The 18,757-nt window shown below is 38.1% G+C and overlaps 1 protein-coding gene across 1 annotated transcript in view; it reads right to left on the minus strand.

Moving 5' to 3' along the window:
* Window positions 1–4,733: 4,733 nt before the first annotated feature.
* Window positions 4,734–18,757, minus strand: part of WDR26 (WD repeat domain 26) — a 32,575-nt gene continuing 18,551 nt past the window's right edge. The window contains exons 8-14 of the mRNA XM_051783401.1: window positions 17,396–17,536; window positions 15,988–16,107; window positions 15,075–15,220; window positions 14,493–14,571; window positions 13,791–13,920; window positions 10,957–11,142; window positions 4,734–9,507 (exon numbers count right to left, since the gene is read on the minus strand). Of these exons, the coding sequence (XP_051639361.1) occupies window positions 9,482–9,507; window positions 10,957–11,142; window positions 13,791–13,920; window positions 14,493–14,571; window positions 15,075–15,220; window positions 15,988–16,107; window positions 17,396–17,536 (828 nt within the window). The 3' untranslated portion in view covers window positions 4,734–9,481. The remainder of the gene's footprint in view (window positions 9,508–10,956; window positions 11,143–13,790; window positions 13,921–14,492; window positions 14,572–15,074; window positions 15,221–15,987; window positions 16,108–17,395; window positions 17,537–18,757) is intronic.

Here is an 18,757-nt window from a genome sequence, read left to right on the forward strand (position 1 = left end):
TTGGATTTGTGTAGCAGTTGTTTTTGTTCCTTTACAACCCAAACTGCTGGAGTTGCTGTTTCTGTAAGATGCAATCCTTGCTTACAGAACTGACCTTTGTAGGAATTAAATGGTGAGAAGGGAAACTCATTTCAGCAGCATGGGCTGGTAATGATGGTAGTTCCAGAACAAATTTAAGTGCAGCTCTGGTGTCTGCTTCTTACTGAAAGGTGTCAGGATGTGCCTCTGGCTGTCAAGCTGTCCTACTCAAGCCTAGTTTGAAGCAGTGCCTGCAACACAGATTTCAAAGTGGAATAGTAGCACAGCTTGCATCTTCGTGTCAGTGTTTTTTCCAGGTAAAAAATAGTGGAATAAAAGTTATGCTTTTCTCCCTTTTCACCCCTCCCTCCAACAACCTATGTGAAGTCATTTTTGGATGGATTAAGATCCCTTTGGTGGAAGTGACACCTGTGTGTAAGAGTGAAAAACATAAATAAGAAACATGATTAATACTTGCTTTTTCCCTTCAACTCCTATTTTGTCACTGAAGTACATCACAGACCTTCACACAAAGTAATCATCATCTTGCTGGTTGGAGCTGGTTACAGAGCAAAAGACTATTTGCAGTTGCTACTCCATGAACCTGCTGTTTCCATATCCAGTGAGGTGAACCAAGAGTATGTCTAGCTCAGGGAAATGGTCTGGTAAACCATAACCCCATTTATCCCAATTCTGATGTGACTCTGCTTCAATGATACCAGCAAACTCAGTTCTTTTTGTGCAGCTCTTGCCTCAGTGATAAGTGTATAAACCTGAGTTTGTACCCTCACTGTCCAATGACTGTCTTTAAACTTTTTTATATGTGCTTGGAAATAGGTCTCTTGAAACAAACACATCAATTAAAACACTTTAAAAATACACTTCTGTAATTATGTCCTAAAATTTATGAGCTTTTTCTTCCTTAAGTACTTGGTTTTTTAGTGCACAGCTGTAATTAACAGATTGTTTTCATGGCCAGCAATGAAAAAGACAACTCTGAGGCTTGATTTCTGTAGATACCTGGTGTTCAGTGTTTGTTATAGGAAAAGTTTGGCTTTAAATTTGTGATGGATGGATTCCAAGTTCAGATGTTGTAAAGATGAAAAACTGCTGAAAATCATGCTCGTTAAAAAATAATTAAGGAAACAGCTACCCCAGCTGTATGCCACTGACTACTTTAAACCACAAAAAAATCAAGCTACAGAAAATACTGCCCTATAAAGCTGAAACTCAGACAGGATGTCAGTCTGGGAAAAGGAGAGCAAGTAAAACTTAGAGAGCAGAAGGTAACTTTTGTAGCAGTTTATGTGGCAGGCAATTAAATTATTTTATTCATGTGTGAGAAAAACATACTACACATTTTGGGTGCTATCTGTTAGAAGAAAGGGCAATGTGGATAAGCTAATTAAGTCAGGTCCTTGCTGTAGTGCTGACAGTAGATATATTTCATTAATGTTTCACACTGAGAAACATGAGCATTAATCTGCAAGTCCATCACTTAAACTAGCAGCTGTATATCTTATTCTAAAGACATGATTTTGAGGTAAGAGCTTTATTATTAATGAAAATGTTTCTATGATACATTGTCTCTGCTGATTTCTAACTACTAGCACCTCAGAATTGCAGGGATGATGTTTAGATAGAGTAGACCCATTCCCCAAGGAAACTGGTAAAATTTATCACTCACTATGAAAAGCTTCTATTCCCTACCCAGACAAGTGTTTCTTCAGAGGTGGGAGCAGGACAGAGAAGGATAAGGGAAAACAACATATCTGAGGTAAAAAAAAAAAATGGGGATAGCATGTGTATTCCCTGACCTAGAGGGATGTTATTGTGGATTCCTCCCCACTTCCTCAAGAGTGAATTATTAACCATGACAGACCAACAAAAAAAAAAATAGAGATATGTTTTCTAAGTGGGGATTGTCAAATATTAAACAATCTATACTTTTATATGAATGCAAACTTCCCACCTCAATTTTTTAATATAAATAAATTCTCTCTTCATTTGTATCTACCGACTGATTATAATAGTTGCAAAAACCTTGGTAGCAGGTTTCAGAGACTACAATTCTGCTGAGTAATTCCACTGGTAATTTCAAAGCCTTCCTATTGTACAGGGTCCTTTCCTGCCTCAGGAGAAATCTTCAGTGTCAGCAACAGGAAAAATATATTTGTAATTGCTAAAACTGTGGTTCATTAGCTAGAAATAGGGATCCTACAGTCATCTCCCTCATGGGAGATCCACAGAGCACAGAAATTTTACGGTAGTAAAAATAAATAAAAAAAAAAATCCCTATTTTCTGGGTCTCCCAGAGGGAAGAACAGGGTAATTTAAACCCAAGCTTATTATACACAATTCAAGACAATTAGAAATTTTAGACCCATTTTTAATAAAAATTCATCTATCACCATAAATGCGTGTGAGACCAAACACAGATCCCTTCCTGTTCACTCACCAGACTATATTTCCCTTTGGAACTGAGGCATCCAAGTATAACTTCACAGAGGAACCATTAGCTTATCCTTCAGATGATTAGCTAGGATTTAGAGAAAGGTCTTAATCCATGAAAATACTAAAGTTGCCCTGCAGGGATTCCAACTTTTAACAGATTATTGAGCTTTTTTCTCACCCCCAGTCTTCAGCCTGGTCAGCTTGTGAAGATGATAGTCACTCCAGTTTTCAGAGAGATGAGACAGCTATTAAGAGTTCTGCATTTGAGGGGGGGTTAGTTACAATAGGTACAGTTGCATGTTTCCTCCTAATTATTCATTTCAGTTACAGACTGCTGGTTATTTAGCCTGGTTTGTTAAAGAATATACTTGCCTCCTCATCCTGGTATCTGTTTTTTTTTCCCTGACGTAGTTCTGTTTCATGGAACATAGAACATCAGTGGTATAAGCAGTAGCCCTAAGATCAGTTCTACATGCAGGTTAACAATCAACCTGAAACACTGATAAGCCCATAAAAGCAAATCTTCATCTGTTCAGGATTGTCAAAGCTTTATTCTAATTCTTTTTCTCTCACAAGAAGCTCTCTAGAATTTTGTACAAGTGGTAGAAGACCATTTTTGCCTCCAGGTATATGGTATGATGGCCACTGGAGGTAGTGATAAGAAAATGTGGGCTATATATATGAACCACCATGCAGTTATCAGTACATTAACCATCTTATCTTTGGCAGAAACATTAGAGCCATACAAACCTCAGTGGTTCTTCTTCAGAGCATTATAGGTCTTTTACAGTGAGGACACAACTGGGATTGCCATCTCTGATGAGTTGACAGCCTAAGCACATGCAAGACATGCATAGAGGCACATCAGGCAGCACAGAAAGCATAAGCCAAGGTGTAAGAGAAGTACCCTGCCTCAGGCAGAGTTTGGATTTAAGGTAATTATGAAAGGCACATTTACTCTCAGGTTCTTTATGTAATTTCTTTTTAATAATTCAAAAAGCCAAAACCAAACAAGAACCCAGACCACAGCAGTTAATTTTTAATCTTACAAATACTGAAATGTCACAGGTCTGTAGAATTCATATCCCTGTTTCTCTTGCACTCTTCTGACCCATTAAAGGCAGACAGGACAGCAGATGAAGCACAGTTTTTGGCTGGGTTTGTTAGTAACTTCCTTCATCTGCTGCATTTATGACTTAAGTGGGTCTGCAATCCAACAACCTTCCTGCAAATACCAGTACCCAAGAGAAGTGGCACAAAGCAGGACATGGAAAGGACTAAGGCATGCCCCTTCTGTTGGCAGCTGCATTTAAGCCATAATTATCTATACATTGCCTAAACTGTACAGGAGAGAATAAAGTTAATACAAAGGTGCTACTAGAGGGAGTAAAGATCTTTTCTAATCAATACATAAGCTCTAAGAATTAAAGACCACCCTTCAGCAAAAGGTTTGAGTTTGGAAAAGCTACAGGGAGTGGAAATTGAGGTACAACTTTTTATTTAACAGAAATAAGCTGTAGCTGAATGGAAGTGCAGGATAAAGATGAGGTTCTGTTTTAAGGCACAGGGAGGAGGGACAAGAACACCGAGTTAGTTGGAGGGAACAAAGGCAGGAGATGCAGGTGCTTTTTCAAAAAACCCAGTAAAACCCACCGGTGACCTAAAGCAACCTGCATCTGGTATTTAGGCAAGCTCCAGCATTAAGGAATCATGGATTTCATGGAGCCTCAAAGGAGCAGGTGTTCAAAAAGGGAGATAAGCACAGACTGGGACACGAGCAAGTCGACTGCTGAATGTCCAGTGAAAACACAAGCGTGAGGTGGGTTAGAGCCAGACATCAAACACTGCAAAGCCTGCACACAACACCGGGTGACTCATCTGCTCAATGGCCACAAGTTAATTTTCCTAGTGAGGAAGTGAAATGCTACAAATATGGAAGGAATCTATAATTAATGATCAAGAAATTAACATCCAAGTGAGTCATATAAGTGAAGTTAGGGAAACTAAGAACTATTCATTCCAGTTATTTATTGTTTATTGAATTGAAAGAAAGGGAATACAAACATTTCTGTTAAGTGCTGTGCACCAACATGGAAAAAGTGTTGTTTTTGTTTTTTTAAAAATCCTAATAAAAACAAATCAGAAGTTAATGTAGTTCCAATTGAACAATTTTAAAGATATGTTTAAAATACTACACATTTATAAAATAAAAAAGTTAAAACGGTGTTCTGTAAATAATTAGTAAAACAAGTGAAAATAAATACGAGACCCAAAGTTCTTATGTTTTTAATGTAATATAGCAAAGAAATTTTAACTACTTAATAATATCCGAGGAGAGTAACAAAAATCCAGAAAGTTTAAGAACGCAATCCTTTGAAACATTTAATATCAGTCCATAGCAAATAGTCATTACATACCAAAAGCTCTAAGTGTTAACTAGTTCCACCACAACTCCATATAAATCTTGACAATTTAGAAATCTTGAGATCAACAATAAAGTTCTTTTCTTGATCTCTACAGCTTGGTTTGTAAGTACATACATGCTTTGAGGATCCATTTTGTCCCATATGTTTTCAAGGAGCCAATAACTTTTTCCATCTGTGCCTAAAAATGTTAAGTTTCAAATCTAGCACATATACCCTAAGAATGAAAAATGTTTAAGAAAAAAGATGGGGCACAATGAATTTCAAATTTATAAAAATATACTGATATTAACCAAAACCTTCTGGTCAAAGGACACTTCACATACACACGACTTAAAGTATGCAATAAAACATGACAAGTACCTAGAACATTTGGTTCTCTGTCTGTTCATGGAACACATGCACACACACATTCATACCAGATGGGAGGAACACTCTCACAGATGTTTTACTGAATCCAGATTATCTGGATTAATTGACAGAAAACTTGTCTACAGTTTATTTCAACAACTAGAGGCAGCTACTGCAGCAGTAGTTCAACACTGCACACTTCAATTAAGTCCACCCTGTTTAAAAAAAGTGTCATAGTTAATGATTTTTCTTTCTAAACATTGTTAAAAGTAGCAGTTTTCAAAATTAAGTATGGCAGCTGAAAATGGACTCAAGCCAATGTGGAAAAGACAGGAGGAGGTCAAAAGGAGGATTAGCCATTTATGGGATGGGTGTTCCTCTTAAGTCATCTCAAAAAAAAAAAAAAAATCAGATACAAGTGTACTTTGTAGCTAAAAATATGGACAAACTATTGAAAGTGCATTTTTCCTCCTCCCCCTTGAGTTACAGTAGTTTGTCTGTTGCTCAGTAAATTCTGCTTTTTATGTCCATTCTTCTCTCTCTACCTCCCTTTCCCCATTTGGGTCTACAACATATCCCCCTCAAGCTACAGCTAATTGTTCGAGTCCCGGTTTCCTGCTAAGGAAGCCTTTAAAACTGACTTTGGGCGGGAGCATCACTTAGCAGTGTAGAAGTTACACAACTAGACACAAACTCCCAACAGCATACGGAGTTTTATTAAACATTACCTGTTTGAAGCCAAGTTGAGAAGTAACTGGCAAGATCTGGGTAGATTTCTAGCTTGCATCTTTGCTCCAATCATAAAGAGAAGTTAACTTTAAAGTTGGAGAACTTTAGAAAAGACAGAGGGAATTTAAAAACAAAGGTGTCATTTCCCCCGCTACCCTCCCCTCCAAAACAAGAACACAGCTACCATTTTCCCTTTTGTGCTCCATTGTGCCCTTGAAAATTACTTACCTGAACAGCTAAAGAACATTCAGATAATAAAATGCTTCAGCACTTCTTTTTTTTCCAAGATCTGCCTTGATAGTAACCTGGGGCTACTGTGAATATTTTAAGCCAACAGGTGATCAGAGAAAGTTACAAAATGAGTACACGCTTACAGTATTTTCCTCTCTAAAACCATCGGTCTGTTGACTAGAAATACAGTAATTTATTGTGGGTGTGTACTTGTTCCAGCCTTAGACTCCAGCCTATGAACATTTTTAAGCACATGGAAATCAACACGCTGCAAACGAGCAAACTTATTTGGGTTTTTTCCCCCACCCCACCCCGGTCTCATTTTACAGTCTGTGCACAAAAAGTATTGGTACTTTTCAATTCACATATTGCGAATATGTGATGTGTTTGAAATGGTTTAGGTTCCTCTTTCATCTCCAGGTTGGAATGGTAGTCATTGCTGCTACACCTATAACGGCAGTTTGCTGTGGGACCAAGTAGTGTGGCAAAATGCAGACGAGTCTCACCTTCCTCTGCTCTCTGCTCATCACCCGTGAGGCGCTGACAGCGATGCAACACCTGTGACTGAGACACTCTGGAAGCAGTGCCATCTGCTTGGAGCTTTCCTTTACATGGCATGGCTGCACCACGACACTAAAGGAGAGAGTTGGGAACACGTGCCTCTCCCTAACTCTGCTTCGTAATACCTGAAGTGGCCTTTATGGGTACAAACCAAGTACTGAAGAGACAGGCAGTATTTGGGCAGAAGTACTAGGTTTAAATTTCTAATTGCATTGCAGTGGAAACCAGGCACCAGCACACACACACCCCCACACAGCTTGTGCCAAGTAAGGAGTCCCACTCTGATTAGTTATGGCCACCACATTTAAAATGCCTGTTGAAGTGCATACGAGAATTTAAATCTCCACTTGAGATTTGATCCAGCCTTCACCACCTCCCTAGAGTTCCCACTTTATTCCCATGAGGTAAGCAAGTAGTGCCAGACCATTGTATGAGACATTACTAAAAGACATCAAAACCATTACTCTCCTTAATCTCCCTAAACAATGTTTGGTTTGAAAACACAAGTTCCAGAGTAAGACAATACTAGAATAACTTCCAAAGCTTCACATACTGGCATTGCTTACGAATTATACCGTGTTTTGAACATGTAACACACTGTTTACAATTTAGGTAGTTAATTTTTCTTTAAAACCCAAAAGGTTTAAGCTTACTCAAATTCGATCTTCAGAACTTGCCTGTTTCCCTGCAACACCAACACCATAGGAACAAGCCTGACTAATCCTACACTGTCTGAACTAGGAAGAAAAACAAAGAGCTTCCTCCAGAACTAATTCATGGAAGGGGGAAATGATTTATAGTGTCAAGTTCACATATGTATTCCCCATACTGTGGAACAGTAATTGCTATCAAAGCATTCACCTTAACTTTAAGGCTGATGTACTGTAGACTGCAGATAAGAACATTAAGTTCCTACCTGGTTTTGGAGGTACTGAAAGACTAAGGTCAGATTTGGGGCTGGTCTCAACCATAGTATCAGAATCTTAACTCACACGTAAGTTTGCACACAAGGCAAGAAAAACACCAACCACCTGGCTGGAATCTAAAAAGAAAAAAAAAAATAAATCTAACCTTCACTTTGGTTTTCTGGGAAATACCACATTCCCATTCATCAAAGTGGCTACACTTTTCCCAGGAATTCCGGCAAACCTTCCCCCATCCTTCTTCCACACATGACTAATAAGAACACTAGATTATTATCTCATTAAAGGATGAAGTCCACACCTCTGTTCACACGACTGCATGGCATGCCCTTCCCTGCTCCCTCTTTACTTCGCAGCAGTACCAACACTACCTTTCCACCCACGGTGGCAAAAGGGAATCCAGTGCCATCCCATAATGAATTTGTGTGTAGTGCAGAAGCACAGAGATGCCCAGGCCATCTGTTTACACCAAAAAGAATAAATATTTAAATTATAAATGTCTCTGGTTTTTCCTTAACATGGGATATTAGTGGAACTATTCCTAGATGTGTCAAGTTGTTTACAGCACCAGCTTGCAACAAGGTCTGGGAGAGGCATTTAAATCCATAAACTTAAAAGTATATTCTCAACACAGAAATCTATACACCTTTGTTTATCAAATAAAGAAAAATTTCCATCGTAATACAAGTGTTTAATTATGATTTGTATGTTAATTACTTATACAAAATGTTGACTTTGTGAAGAAAGGACCTTTCAACACACTCCTCCCTTGAAGTGTAGTCTACCTTTTACAACAGCGTTGTTGCATATATTTATGTAATTTTAAAAAAACCAAAAAGACCTTTCCTTGTTTAAACTTAGCCTGGTGGTGCAGTCTGAACATCCTTTTTTTTTTTCCTAAATAATACAATTTATCTGTTAAGATGGACAGTGAGTTCCTCCATCTAAAACAAGCTTCACTGCCTACACAAAGCTCCTTCCAGCCACTGCTTCTGATTGGGTCTCAAGACACTCCAGAAAAGCATCAGTGATACCGTGTTTCATGACACTTCTTGCATTGTTTTAATTCCAAATGTATACAAATGAAGTCATTTTAATCCTATAAATAATTTATTTTTAAAAAATTGTGCTGTTAACCCCTTTGCAGGGCAACGAGCTATGTGAAAAGTACAAAACTTTTTGTCAAATGTGATACTGAGAGTGCTTTTGACATTGTTCATTGGTTTATCATCTCAATTTATATATATACTGCGCAACGGGCAAGGCTAGAATCCATGAACCAAGCTGCAAAGATCTCAAGCTAAGTAAGGCGGAGAGAGACTTGAGAAACAAGAGAAGGAAATACTTTCCTATCCAATGTATACTCTTCAGACTAAAGCACTCTTTCTATCAAGCCTTCTAAACTGTTAAATAAAGTGTTCCAAACAAGCATTTAAACTTCATTACACAGAAGAGCAACAAGAACAGTAGCCTGCCAGACAAAAAGGCAGGAGGGAAAAATATATATACTGAGTTCAATGGTTAGCCTGAATGTAGCACAGTTCTTCACAACCGATGGGGGGGTAATTTCAACACGGTGTCCAACAAAGTTCTAAGGACGTGCTTCATCTCGACTGGTTACTATGAAGCAAAGGTGGTAAATGTTTGGCCCCAACCGGGCTTCAGAAATGGTTCTTTTTCATGACGAGCATGTCTGTCCAGCTATCAATCATGTTTGTTTGCACCAAATCCCAAGCCATTTAAAATACGACTAATTAAGTTAAACTGAAGTCGTCTGCTCCAAATTCGCCATCAACTATCCATGCTACTGCATTCCTCTGAGCAAAAACAAAAACATAAAAGAGAAAGAAATCACAGCTGGAAGATCTTAGCAATAGTTCATATTTCTGTTATAAGGTAATTACAGGTACAGTGTATTTACATAATTTTACTGAACATGCATTAGGTTAATTTAGCTCATACTGTAGCTAAATTCCATGCTAAAAATTACTTATTTTAGATAAAATTAATATCAATCTAGAAATTAATTTAGCATGTTAAGTGTGGGTACTCAAAAAGCCTCTGTTCCAAAGAAAAGTAACACATTTGCATTTGAGTTCCAGGAGAGTGTTCTAATTACAAAGCTGTCTTGCTAACCATTTAAGATTCCTAAGTTGTTAGGTATTACTCTGTGCACCTATACCTCTTGCAAAAGCATTGCTGTGAGAAATCTATTTTCTGTTGTTTTGGTATTTATGGCACTTATTAGTTCATTTTCTGTAGGAACTAAGAAAGAGTGAGCAAGCCACTAACTAGAGAAAACCAAACAACAAAACCATGAGTAAAACCAACTGGTGGACAGGCTCTGAAGGTACATTCCAGGTGTTACAAACAGATTAGCCAAACTGGTCCACCTAGTTCAAGACTGGAAGCAGATATGTCAGAAAGCACAAGTGTGTAGGGAGAGGAGGTAATTCTTCCTCCTAATATCCTTCCAATTTTCAGCCATTTTTACTTAGGGGACATTCTGAACTAGAAGTGTTTACTTCTGTAGTAGCACTAAATGGATTTCTTTTTGATTACTCTGCCCAGGTTCCTCTTGAACTTGTATCCACACCCAGTATTAATTAGGCCCTGTGGCAATAGGATATACTGTACTTCTTTTTAATATCCACTGCAAATACATATTCAACCTGGTAGTAAAATGCATATAAACTGCAGAACAACTCCCCAGCAGTCATCTCATTAACAGTCCTGGGGGAGGCAAGAAGGGCTGGGAACACATGCACATTTTGACAGCACAAAAACGAGCGTTCTCTCTCTCTCCTGGACACATGTAGTTGCTGATGGTTTAGTAAAGGTTCAGTTTTCTAGAGATATTCCTAGGGAAAACTTCACACTCTCTCCAGACTTTGGAGATTCGTTTTGTAAGCATTGTAATACCATTATTCAACTTGCAGTGTGATTAGAATGCATTATTTAAATTTTAATAACATTTTACGTTATTAAACCTCAAGCATTGGGGGAAAGATTTTTAAGATGTCTACATAAATAAGTTAATATAATCCTGAGGTCTTAGTGAGACCACAGTTTTCTTCTATAGGGCCATGTCAGAATAATTTTAGAAATACCAGTTCTTTCCTTTTTATTCTACGGTATAAATCATTTAGATAAAAATCAACAGTCATACACTAAAAAAAAAAAAAAAAAAAAAAGAAAGAAACAAACAAACCCCAAAACAACCACACCAAACAAAAAACCCAGTAACTTCTTACACAGGTTTTTACCTTCAATATCCTGGTTGTCTACGAAAGGCGCTGGTCCCCATATTCTAACAGTGCCATCGTCGGAGGCGCTGGCCATCATGGATGGGATCTGCGGGTTCCAGCTCACACAGTTGACTGTACGTGTGTGCCCTGTCAGCTCCGCAATCGGCAGCTCACTGCGCTTGTGCCAGATATACACTTTGTGATCTACACAAAACACACGTTTAAAGAAGACTGAGAAACACTGTCCTGCACAGGCTGATTTGTTGTATCAACCAGCACTTCCACGCAAGCTCTCGGCAACTCAGCTCTCATTAACGTTGCAAAACCTGTGTCTAAAACCCATGTCCCAAGTGTGCAATAGCACTAACAAAATTTTTATTCTAAAAGCAATCAAAAGAATATAGGTCAAGCTCTTCCATTAACATCTGTAAGTCTACTATACTAGGTATTTGAAGAAAAACATTTGACTACAATGTTTTACAATGCAAATAAGAGAATACATGGCTAAAGAGAGAAACCAAGCTAATCTTGGAGTTGTAATCTTATTCAAAAGGAAGATTTGTAGATTTTTTTCTCCCCTCAAATAATTGTATTTACAGATTAGTAAAGGTATTATAAAGTCATGAGTACTAAGACCTTATAAGCACCTCCTGTTAATGACTGCTAGATAAGATCACAGCTCTATAGTTTATGAAAAACATCTTAATACTAAAAACCTGCAACACTCCAGTGAAAGTGCAAACAGAGCAAATGAGGGAGGGAAAAACTTAATGGCTCAAATTGTGAGCTATTACTGTCTTTAACAATTATTGTGTGGTATTTAGAGATATCAATTTGCACATATTAAAGCAGGTGCAATAAACAACCCTACAGATCTTATTTTGTGATGGGAAGTTTTAAATTACTTCTAGCAACATCCCTGAAATAGAACAGCAAACTGGTTAGATGCTCTACTGCAATTTCTAGAGAAGTGTATTTGGCTTTATAGCCAGCCACAGTTCAGAATAAATTGAGAGTGGGAGTGTCTCCCAGCTGTAGACTAGCATCCTGTAACAAGGCTGTGGGTTTACCTGTCTAGTAATGTCTGTGGAATATTCCAAGCAGAGCTGCACAAACTGAACAAGTATGTATTGCAAGTATTACACAAAAGCCTGGTATTCATGTCTAGCATATCAAATGGAAGTATTTTAATCTATTTGAAAGGCTTTAAGGTAGATGTCACTCTGAAGGCTGTTTGCAAACAAACCAATCTTCCTCTGTTCCTCCTCCCAACCCCTTATAAAATAAACTTGCTCTCTGACCTACCTGCTAGAAAAGCATCATGGACCATGTGGTAACAACTGTCTTCTGCTGAGCCAGCTCACTTCAGTGTACCACCTTTACATGTACTCATAGACACAAATGTTCTGGTTGTGCTTACACTCCACTTAACCATTGCAAGAGACCACATATCCATGCAACCAACACCAAACAACACAAGTCACACTCTGCTTACACAGACAAGTGTAAGGACACACAAGTCTCTGCTGCCTGGGAGAATCAAAGCCTAAACACATACCAGTATTTTGGTTTGGAAAAAACATGTTAGCTACATTAAGGCAGCAGTCAATCTCCCTCTCAAAGACCTCTATTTTCTTCCTATTGATGCAATGGTGAGAAAAACCCCTACCTAGTTGACAATATGCTTTAAGATGTATTACAATGTAATCAATTACTTTAAAAGAGACTATGACAATGTGATCTGTTATTTTTTGTTTGTTTGCTTATTTTTTAAAACAGGACTTTCTCAGTAGCTCAATTTGCAACTTCAGTACAAAGAGGAAAGAGCTTGAAAGAGTTCAAGTCTAAGTAGATAATGCACCTTCAGTTTCAACTACTGCTCAGTAGTTTTTAGACAAAGAAGATAATAAGGAGTAAATAAATGGGGGAAAAAAGGACTGGTGCACTACAGTATCTATACCTACACATAGTTATGGCTAAACAAATCCTGAACTTTTGGATACTTGGGTCTCAAACCAAGAAGCTTGTTCACCCATCAGAAGAGGTTCACACTGGACTAGAAGACTGGAGGTGCTGTCCTTCAGTCATATTCGACTAGATATGCTCAGAGGGTGAAACCTGGTTTTATTTTAGACATATTTGGTATTTTCCAAAAAGAATAGTAGTGTTTCCTAACATCTTAGTTACATAGCACTCACAGTGATTGTTGACATATTCCAAGAGTAATTCTTAGTCCTGCATAAGCTTGAATTTTAAGTGACCTACATGGCAGGTGATTGCACTATAGTGACAGAACTGAACCAATTCAAGATATAAACCTTTAACAAATTTCTGCTCAGTTGAATAAAAACACACCACAAAGCCTTTGATCACCAAGAAACCCTACCAGACTACGTCAACAACTGCTTAATTTGAGACTTCTGTCTGCAATTAGAATGACTACTGAAACTAAAATAACCTCACCACACCTGTATCTTCAACAGGCAAATGAAGCTGTTATTCCCCAGGAGTACTTTTTGTTCAAACCATAAGTCTAAATATCACACCACAAAAAGAAAAATCCTCAAGAACACCTCACCCACTTTTAATTAAAATTGTGCAGATGCTTTTGCTTCAGAGGAGCAACACAAAAGAGTCATTAATGCTTTCTACTAGTACCATCCTCTCAGAAGATTCTTTCTGCTAGCCCACAATTACTTCTTGAAGTATGCCTCAATCTCAGCACACCTCAAATTTATTTCATGAACCAGTTTGCTTGCTTTTATAATGTTGTTAGCAACTATTACTGACAAAATTAAGGTATAGGAAGGATACAGTGTTCCAGTTTTCTGCAGAAGGGAGAATGGTGTTACCTTCACTACCACTCGCGATGAAATCTTCATTATGACCTCCGAAACACGAGTGAATTGTGTAGAATCCTTGTGTAACACCTTGATACTTTCTCACTAAAACTCTGTCTTGTAAGTCCCACAAGTGAACTCCCTGGAAATAATAAATATAAGGAGTTTCATCACAAACATTATTAATGGCATTTTTTTGAACTATGAGAAAAAAATTAAACATGAAAGTACACTACTTCAGAGCCAACCTCAGTACTGTTGCAAGATAAAGAGAGTAAAGATGTATCAAAATACTAAACTAAACTTTCAGCCTTTCGTCCCTTCCATTCTGAAAGCTCCTATTCTTATCCAAGGTTCCAAAAGCAGAATCAGATAAATAAAATCTAATTCTCATGCCCCAAGACTTTTTCACCTGCCACAATTCTTACTGTACCTGGCCCTCTGATGCAAAAGCCAGTTAAATAACATTTAGCAGTACATATTTCACAATATGAAACTCTTGAGTATAAATCAGTAAAAAAAAAAAATTCAGTCTCAAGAATAAGATTGGCTTATTTTCAGAAAATTCCATGCTCTACCTATGAATATTAAGGCCTTCATATTACATGATATACAACTGATTAATACCAAATATCCCAACTCACATCAAAATATTTAAGAACAGGAAGCATTTGCAAGATTTATTTGCATTTCTATTCAACATCACCAACTCACCTGAGTTGCTACATTTAACAAAGCTAAACGGCCATTTTTTGAAATAGTAAACGACATAATAGGGTGATCTTCTTGTACTCTGAAATGATAGGACACAAGTGTCAAGATAACCAGATAATGATGCAACACCAAGGTAAAAGGCATGTCCTGTATCTGCAATATTATCAGGAAAAAATAATTCTGAATTCCAAATTAGGTATATCTTTATACATCAGTACAAGCCAGGTCTGCAATAGCTTGCTTTTATTTATGATAAATCCCAAGGCCAAGAGACTTCAGACTTCAACTCCTAATTCAAGGCAGGATCCTCTAAAACATGCCAGGAATTGAGAGGACTACAACTCTTGATGACAGAAATATCAACACATCCACTACTCAAGTGCTTAGGAAGTTATTTCTAATACTTGATCTAATGCTGCTTGCTGGAACTTACTAGTTCTTGTCCCATGCTATTCTTGTCTTCTTTTAATACTGAGAGCATTTTAATAATTTGTTTCCCATCCTTCCCCCCAAACCCTTCCTCAACCTTCTTCTGACACTAAGAAGCAGGAATTCAAAACCAAAGAAAGAAGTAGCAGTTACATGTTCCTGTCTGTGAGATCCTCAAAGTTATAACCCCGAATTCGCTGGTGTGTGTCCGATGCTAGAACAGTTTTCCCATCACTCAAGCACCAAAGGCATTGTACTCTCACCCCTTCCCAGGAGTCAAGGAGATTACCATCTAAATCCTGATCAAAAGAAGAAAAAAAAAGACACAAACAAGGAAAAAAAATGAACCATTAGTCTCAGATCTCTGAGGAGTTGTGACACATCTTTTTCACCTTCTGTTCAGAAAATTGCTACAGAAAGCAATCTTACCCTTTAAAAGGGAGGGCTTGGTTGTCATAACTGAGGGCTTTTGTAGGAATCTGCCCTGGAGAGCTGAGAATCCCTTTTGTCACTTATTTTCTCGCGCATGACATGTGCCATCTACACCACATCACTGAGCTGACCTTTGCAGTGAGTGAGGTTTACATACTGCACTATTATTCCAGGCACCAAAAGTCAGATGGCAAATAATCAAGAACAGGGTGAGACTGTGGACCACCATCCAAAATCAACACTACTCAGATAAGGAGAATTTCAAACTCCTGTTTACACGAGCAAAGACAGCATGCAAAAACTAAGAAAGACGTAGTCAAAATTCTATGGAATAAATAACATTTGTGGACAAAAGCACTACTTTTTATTAGTGTATTTTCTGGAGAAGCTAAGAAAAAATTCCCACACCACAAATCCTCCTTTAGGCAGACCAAAGATGCTCAAACCCTTCGAACTGCTACACACAGAAGTGCTGCTGAAATACTTGCATTAACGTATTGCTTCTTTCAATTACAAAGGATCGGAAGCTTTAGTGTACACACACATGAAAAACCTGAAAAAAACATGAACCTCAGATTTGACCAAAATTTAATTTCTTGCTTTGTTTTCAATGGGACAGAGGCAGAGAACTTACACACTGATAGAACTGTCCACGCTGACCTCCCGTTACAAAGCGCTTCCCATCAGGATTCCAGGCCACGCTTGTTAAACTGTCTTCATGAGACTGGCTCATCTTTGTCTTCAGCTCCCCAGTCTGTAAAATAAAGGCAGCAAGGCCTTATACCAGAACCCTTTCCCAAAATGGCACTGATAATTTTATCTGACACGTGTAGTGTTTGGCAGTGCATGTACTTCAACATGTTTATTAAAAAGCAATACTAACCAATCAATAATGCAGTAAGAAGGCAGTACTACTTTAGCATCTCCAGTGATTTTGGACTTTATTTGGGACAATTTCTTTTGTCCCTCAAGTCAACAGAGATGGTGTATCAGACAACTGAAATATTATGAGCGTGGAATGAAAAGAAATTACAAGAACAAGTCAAGAGCAAGAGAAGCACTATCAAATGAAAAAAAACAAACAAACACTGAAAACGAGAGAAGGAGACTATAGGAGGAAAAGACAGATGACAAAATACATTTTGGTAAGAAGTTAGGAGTATCAGTATTTAGATGTTTTCCTCCCCGAGCTGAAGCTCTCCAGGCCAAAATTCAGCTTTCATCCCTAGTGTATAAAGCCACCGTTTCACAAGACAGAACACCAATGAGTGGCTTACCATTGTCAGAACAGTAAGGGCTTCTCTCTATTCCCTTGTGCCAGCTCTAGTGCTTTTCACTGAGCCAATTTAGTCAATTAAACAGAAGAAAAGTGTTCCAAGGGTGAAAAAAGGGAACATTTTTGTTTTAGGAAACTGAATTAGTTCAGAGTCCAAGACAGCACAAGAAAGACTATACAGCTCACAACTGAGGCAAGGGAAGCTTTTATATCAACTCAAGTGCCCATAAAATTCAACAGCAAAAAGTGATTTGCAAATTCATGAAGGAAATGGCAAAATGCCCTAGTGTCTGACTGAAAGACAAAGTTCTGAAATCATAAATTTAAGCCTCTGTGGATCTTACTTTTGCTGCTTGTTAAAATCATCAATGAGCAATTGCTTCCCTTCAATGATATTTCTGCCCTCTGCTTCTCTTGATTAATTTGCTGTGCCTCTCTTCAAAACCTCTTTAAGGTTCTATGCATTCACGCCATCCCTTCTCAGAAAAGATCCATAACTAGATACACCAGAATTGCTGCACAATCCCAGGCACTTAGACTTGAACTCTAATTTCAGTTCTGTACAGAGTACAGAATTTGTAGGCTGCCATAATTATTTTTTCAAATTAAAAGGGGGGCAGGGAGAACAGCATCTCTTCTTTACACTCAACACCTTTGCACAAGTTTGTAGCGGTTACTTCTTTCACACCTGAAGTATTCAGACATTGAAACAAAAGCAGCAGGCTGACCACAACGTTTTTATTTTTCACTCTTAGTCACCACTTACTTCTACATTCCAGAGCCAAAGCTCAGAACAATCATCTGGGCCACAGGCAACAAGGTAGTTGTCATCTGGACTCCAAGCAATGTAAGAGACCCCATACGCGTGACCTTCTAATGTCTTAGGTAGTTTTAGCTGGTGAGTATCCTGGAACAAGAGAGATACTATTGAGACAATGCAAATGAACTCCTACTAGATTTCACATATCCAGTGTGTCCAAGTACAGCACAGCAAGTTCACTTTAAGCAACTTGTCACACCTGTGAGACATGAATAGGTTCCTACTGGAAGAGCAACTGCCAGTTTACAGAGTAGGGCCAGGAAATGAAAGCTTCTAAGGGCAAAACAAGAACACTTGTAGGTATTTTTGTTCTAATCTGTGATTCTAACTGCAAACCTCACAAAATACCACTGTGTACAAAGTTTTACATTACATTACACTTGCTTTAGTATGTAAGATTTCTGTAGTGTCAAGTCTTTCTGCATCTACTGGAGTATGAAAAGTAATATTATCTATATTTTACAGAATTAAGTTACTTGCTTAAAAGGCATGTTGGAAGCCTGGTACAGTTACACAGAGCCAAAACCTTCACGTAGGCTGACAAGGGAAAACCTTGAAGTGCCAATATTTTTAGAAACTTGAGCGTATCTTGTGTGTGCTGCTCCAGGAAGAAGTTTTACAGAAAGATATTTTTAAAAACTTCCCTGAGAGGTGTTCTTAAAGTGTTGCCTACAGCAAGCTGTTTTCTGCCAGATTTAGTGAATGAAGCATACTTGGCACATGCATCATCTTGTATCATCTTTATATTACAACTGTTTTACTGCTGCCTTGTCAGAGGAACTTGACTTTCAAGAAGCTTATAAAGATAAATAGTACAGTGAGATACTGTGAAACAACCACACATTGGCTTCCTAAATACAGAAACATGCTTCAATACAGTATTAGCACTGACTCCTGACAACAACATGCATATACAGAAAGTAGAACAGAGCTTGTTAAACTGCTGACAATTTTTGTGAAGCCTCTTGGAAAAGGGAAATCAAAATTGTTCTCCCTCTCCCGTGGTTTTTCTCTGCATGGCAGATGCTTATATCTCCAAATTTTTTTCAAAAAGAGTGACTCATTTGAGAATCTAACTTGATTTCTCTAATTGTTCCTTCTCTTTCTTTTGTTTCAGTATTAATCAACAGAGCACCTCTTGATTCTGCAGAGGAAGAATAGAAGAAGAGTGACCTGAAGGACTGTTCTGTGGGATCAGCTGCAAGGGATTTGGTGACTCTCAGCCAGCCTGCAGCTTTGAGGGTTCTGCTGATGAGAAAAAGCAAATTCCTCAAAAGAAAGTGAGATAAGAATAATCTTCAGAGCACA

Source organism: Manacus candei, unplaced genomic scaffold, assembly GCF_025592945.1.
Source record: "Manacus candei isolate 608988 ecotype Guabito, Panama unplaced genomic scaffold, ASM2559294v1 h1tg000017l, whole genome shotgun sequence".
NCBI lineage: Eukaryota > Metazoa > Chordata > Aves > Passeriformes > Pipridae > Manacus > Manacus candei.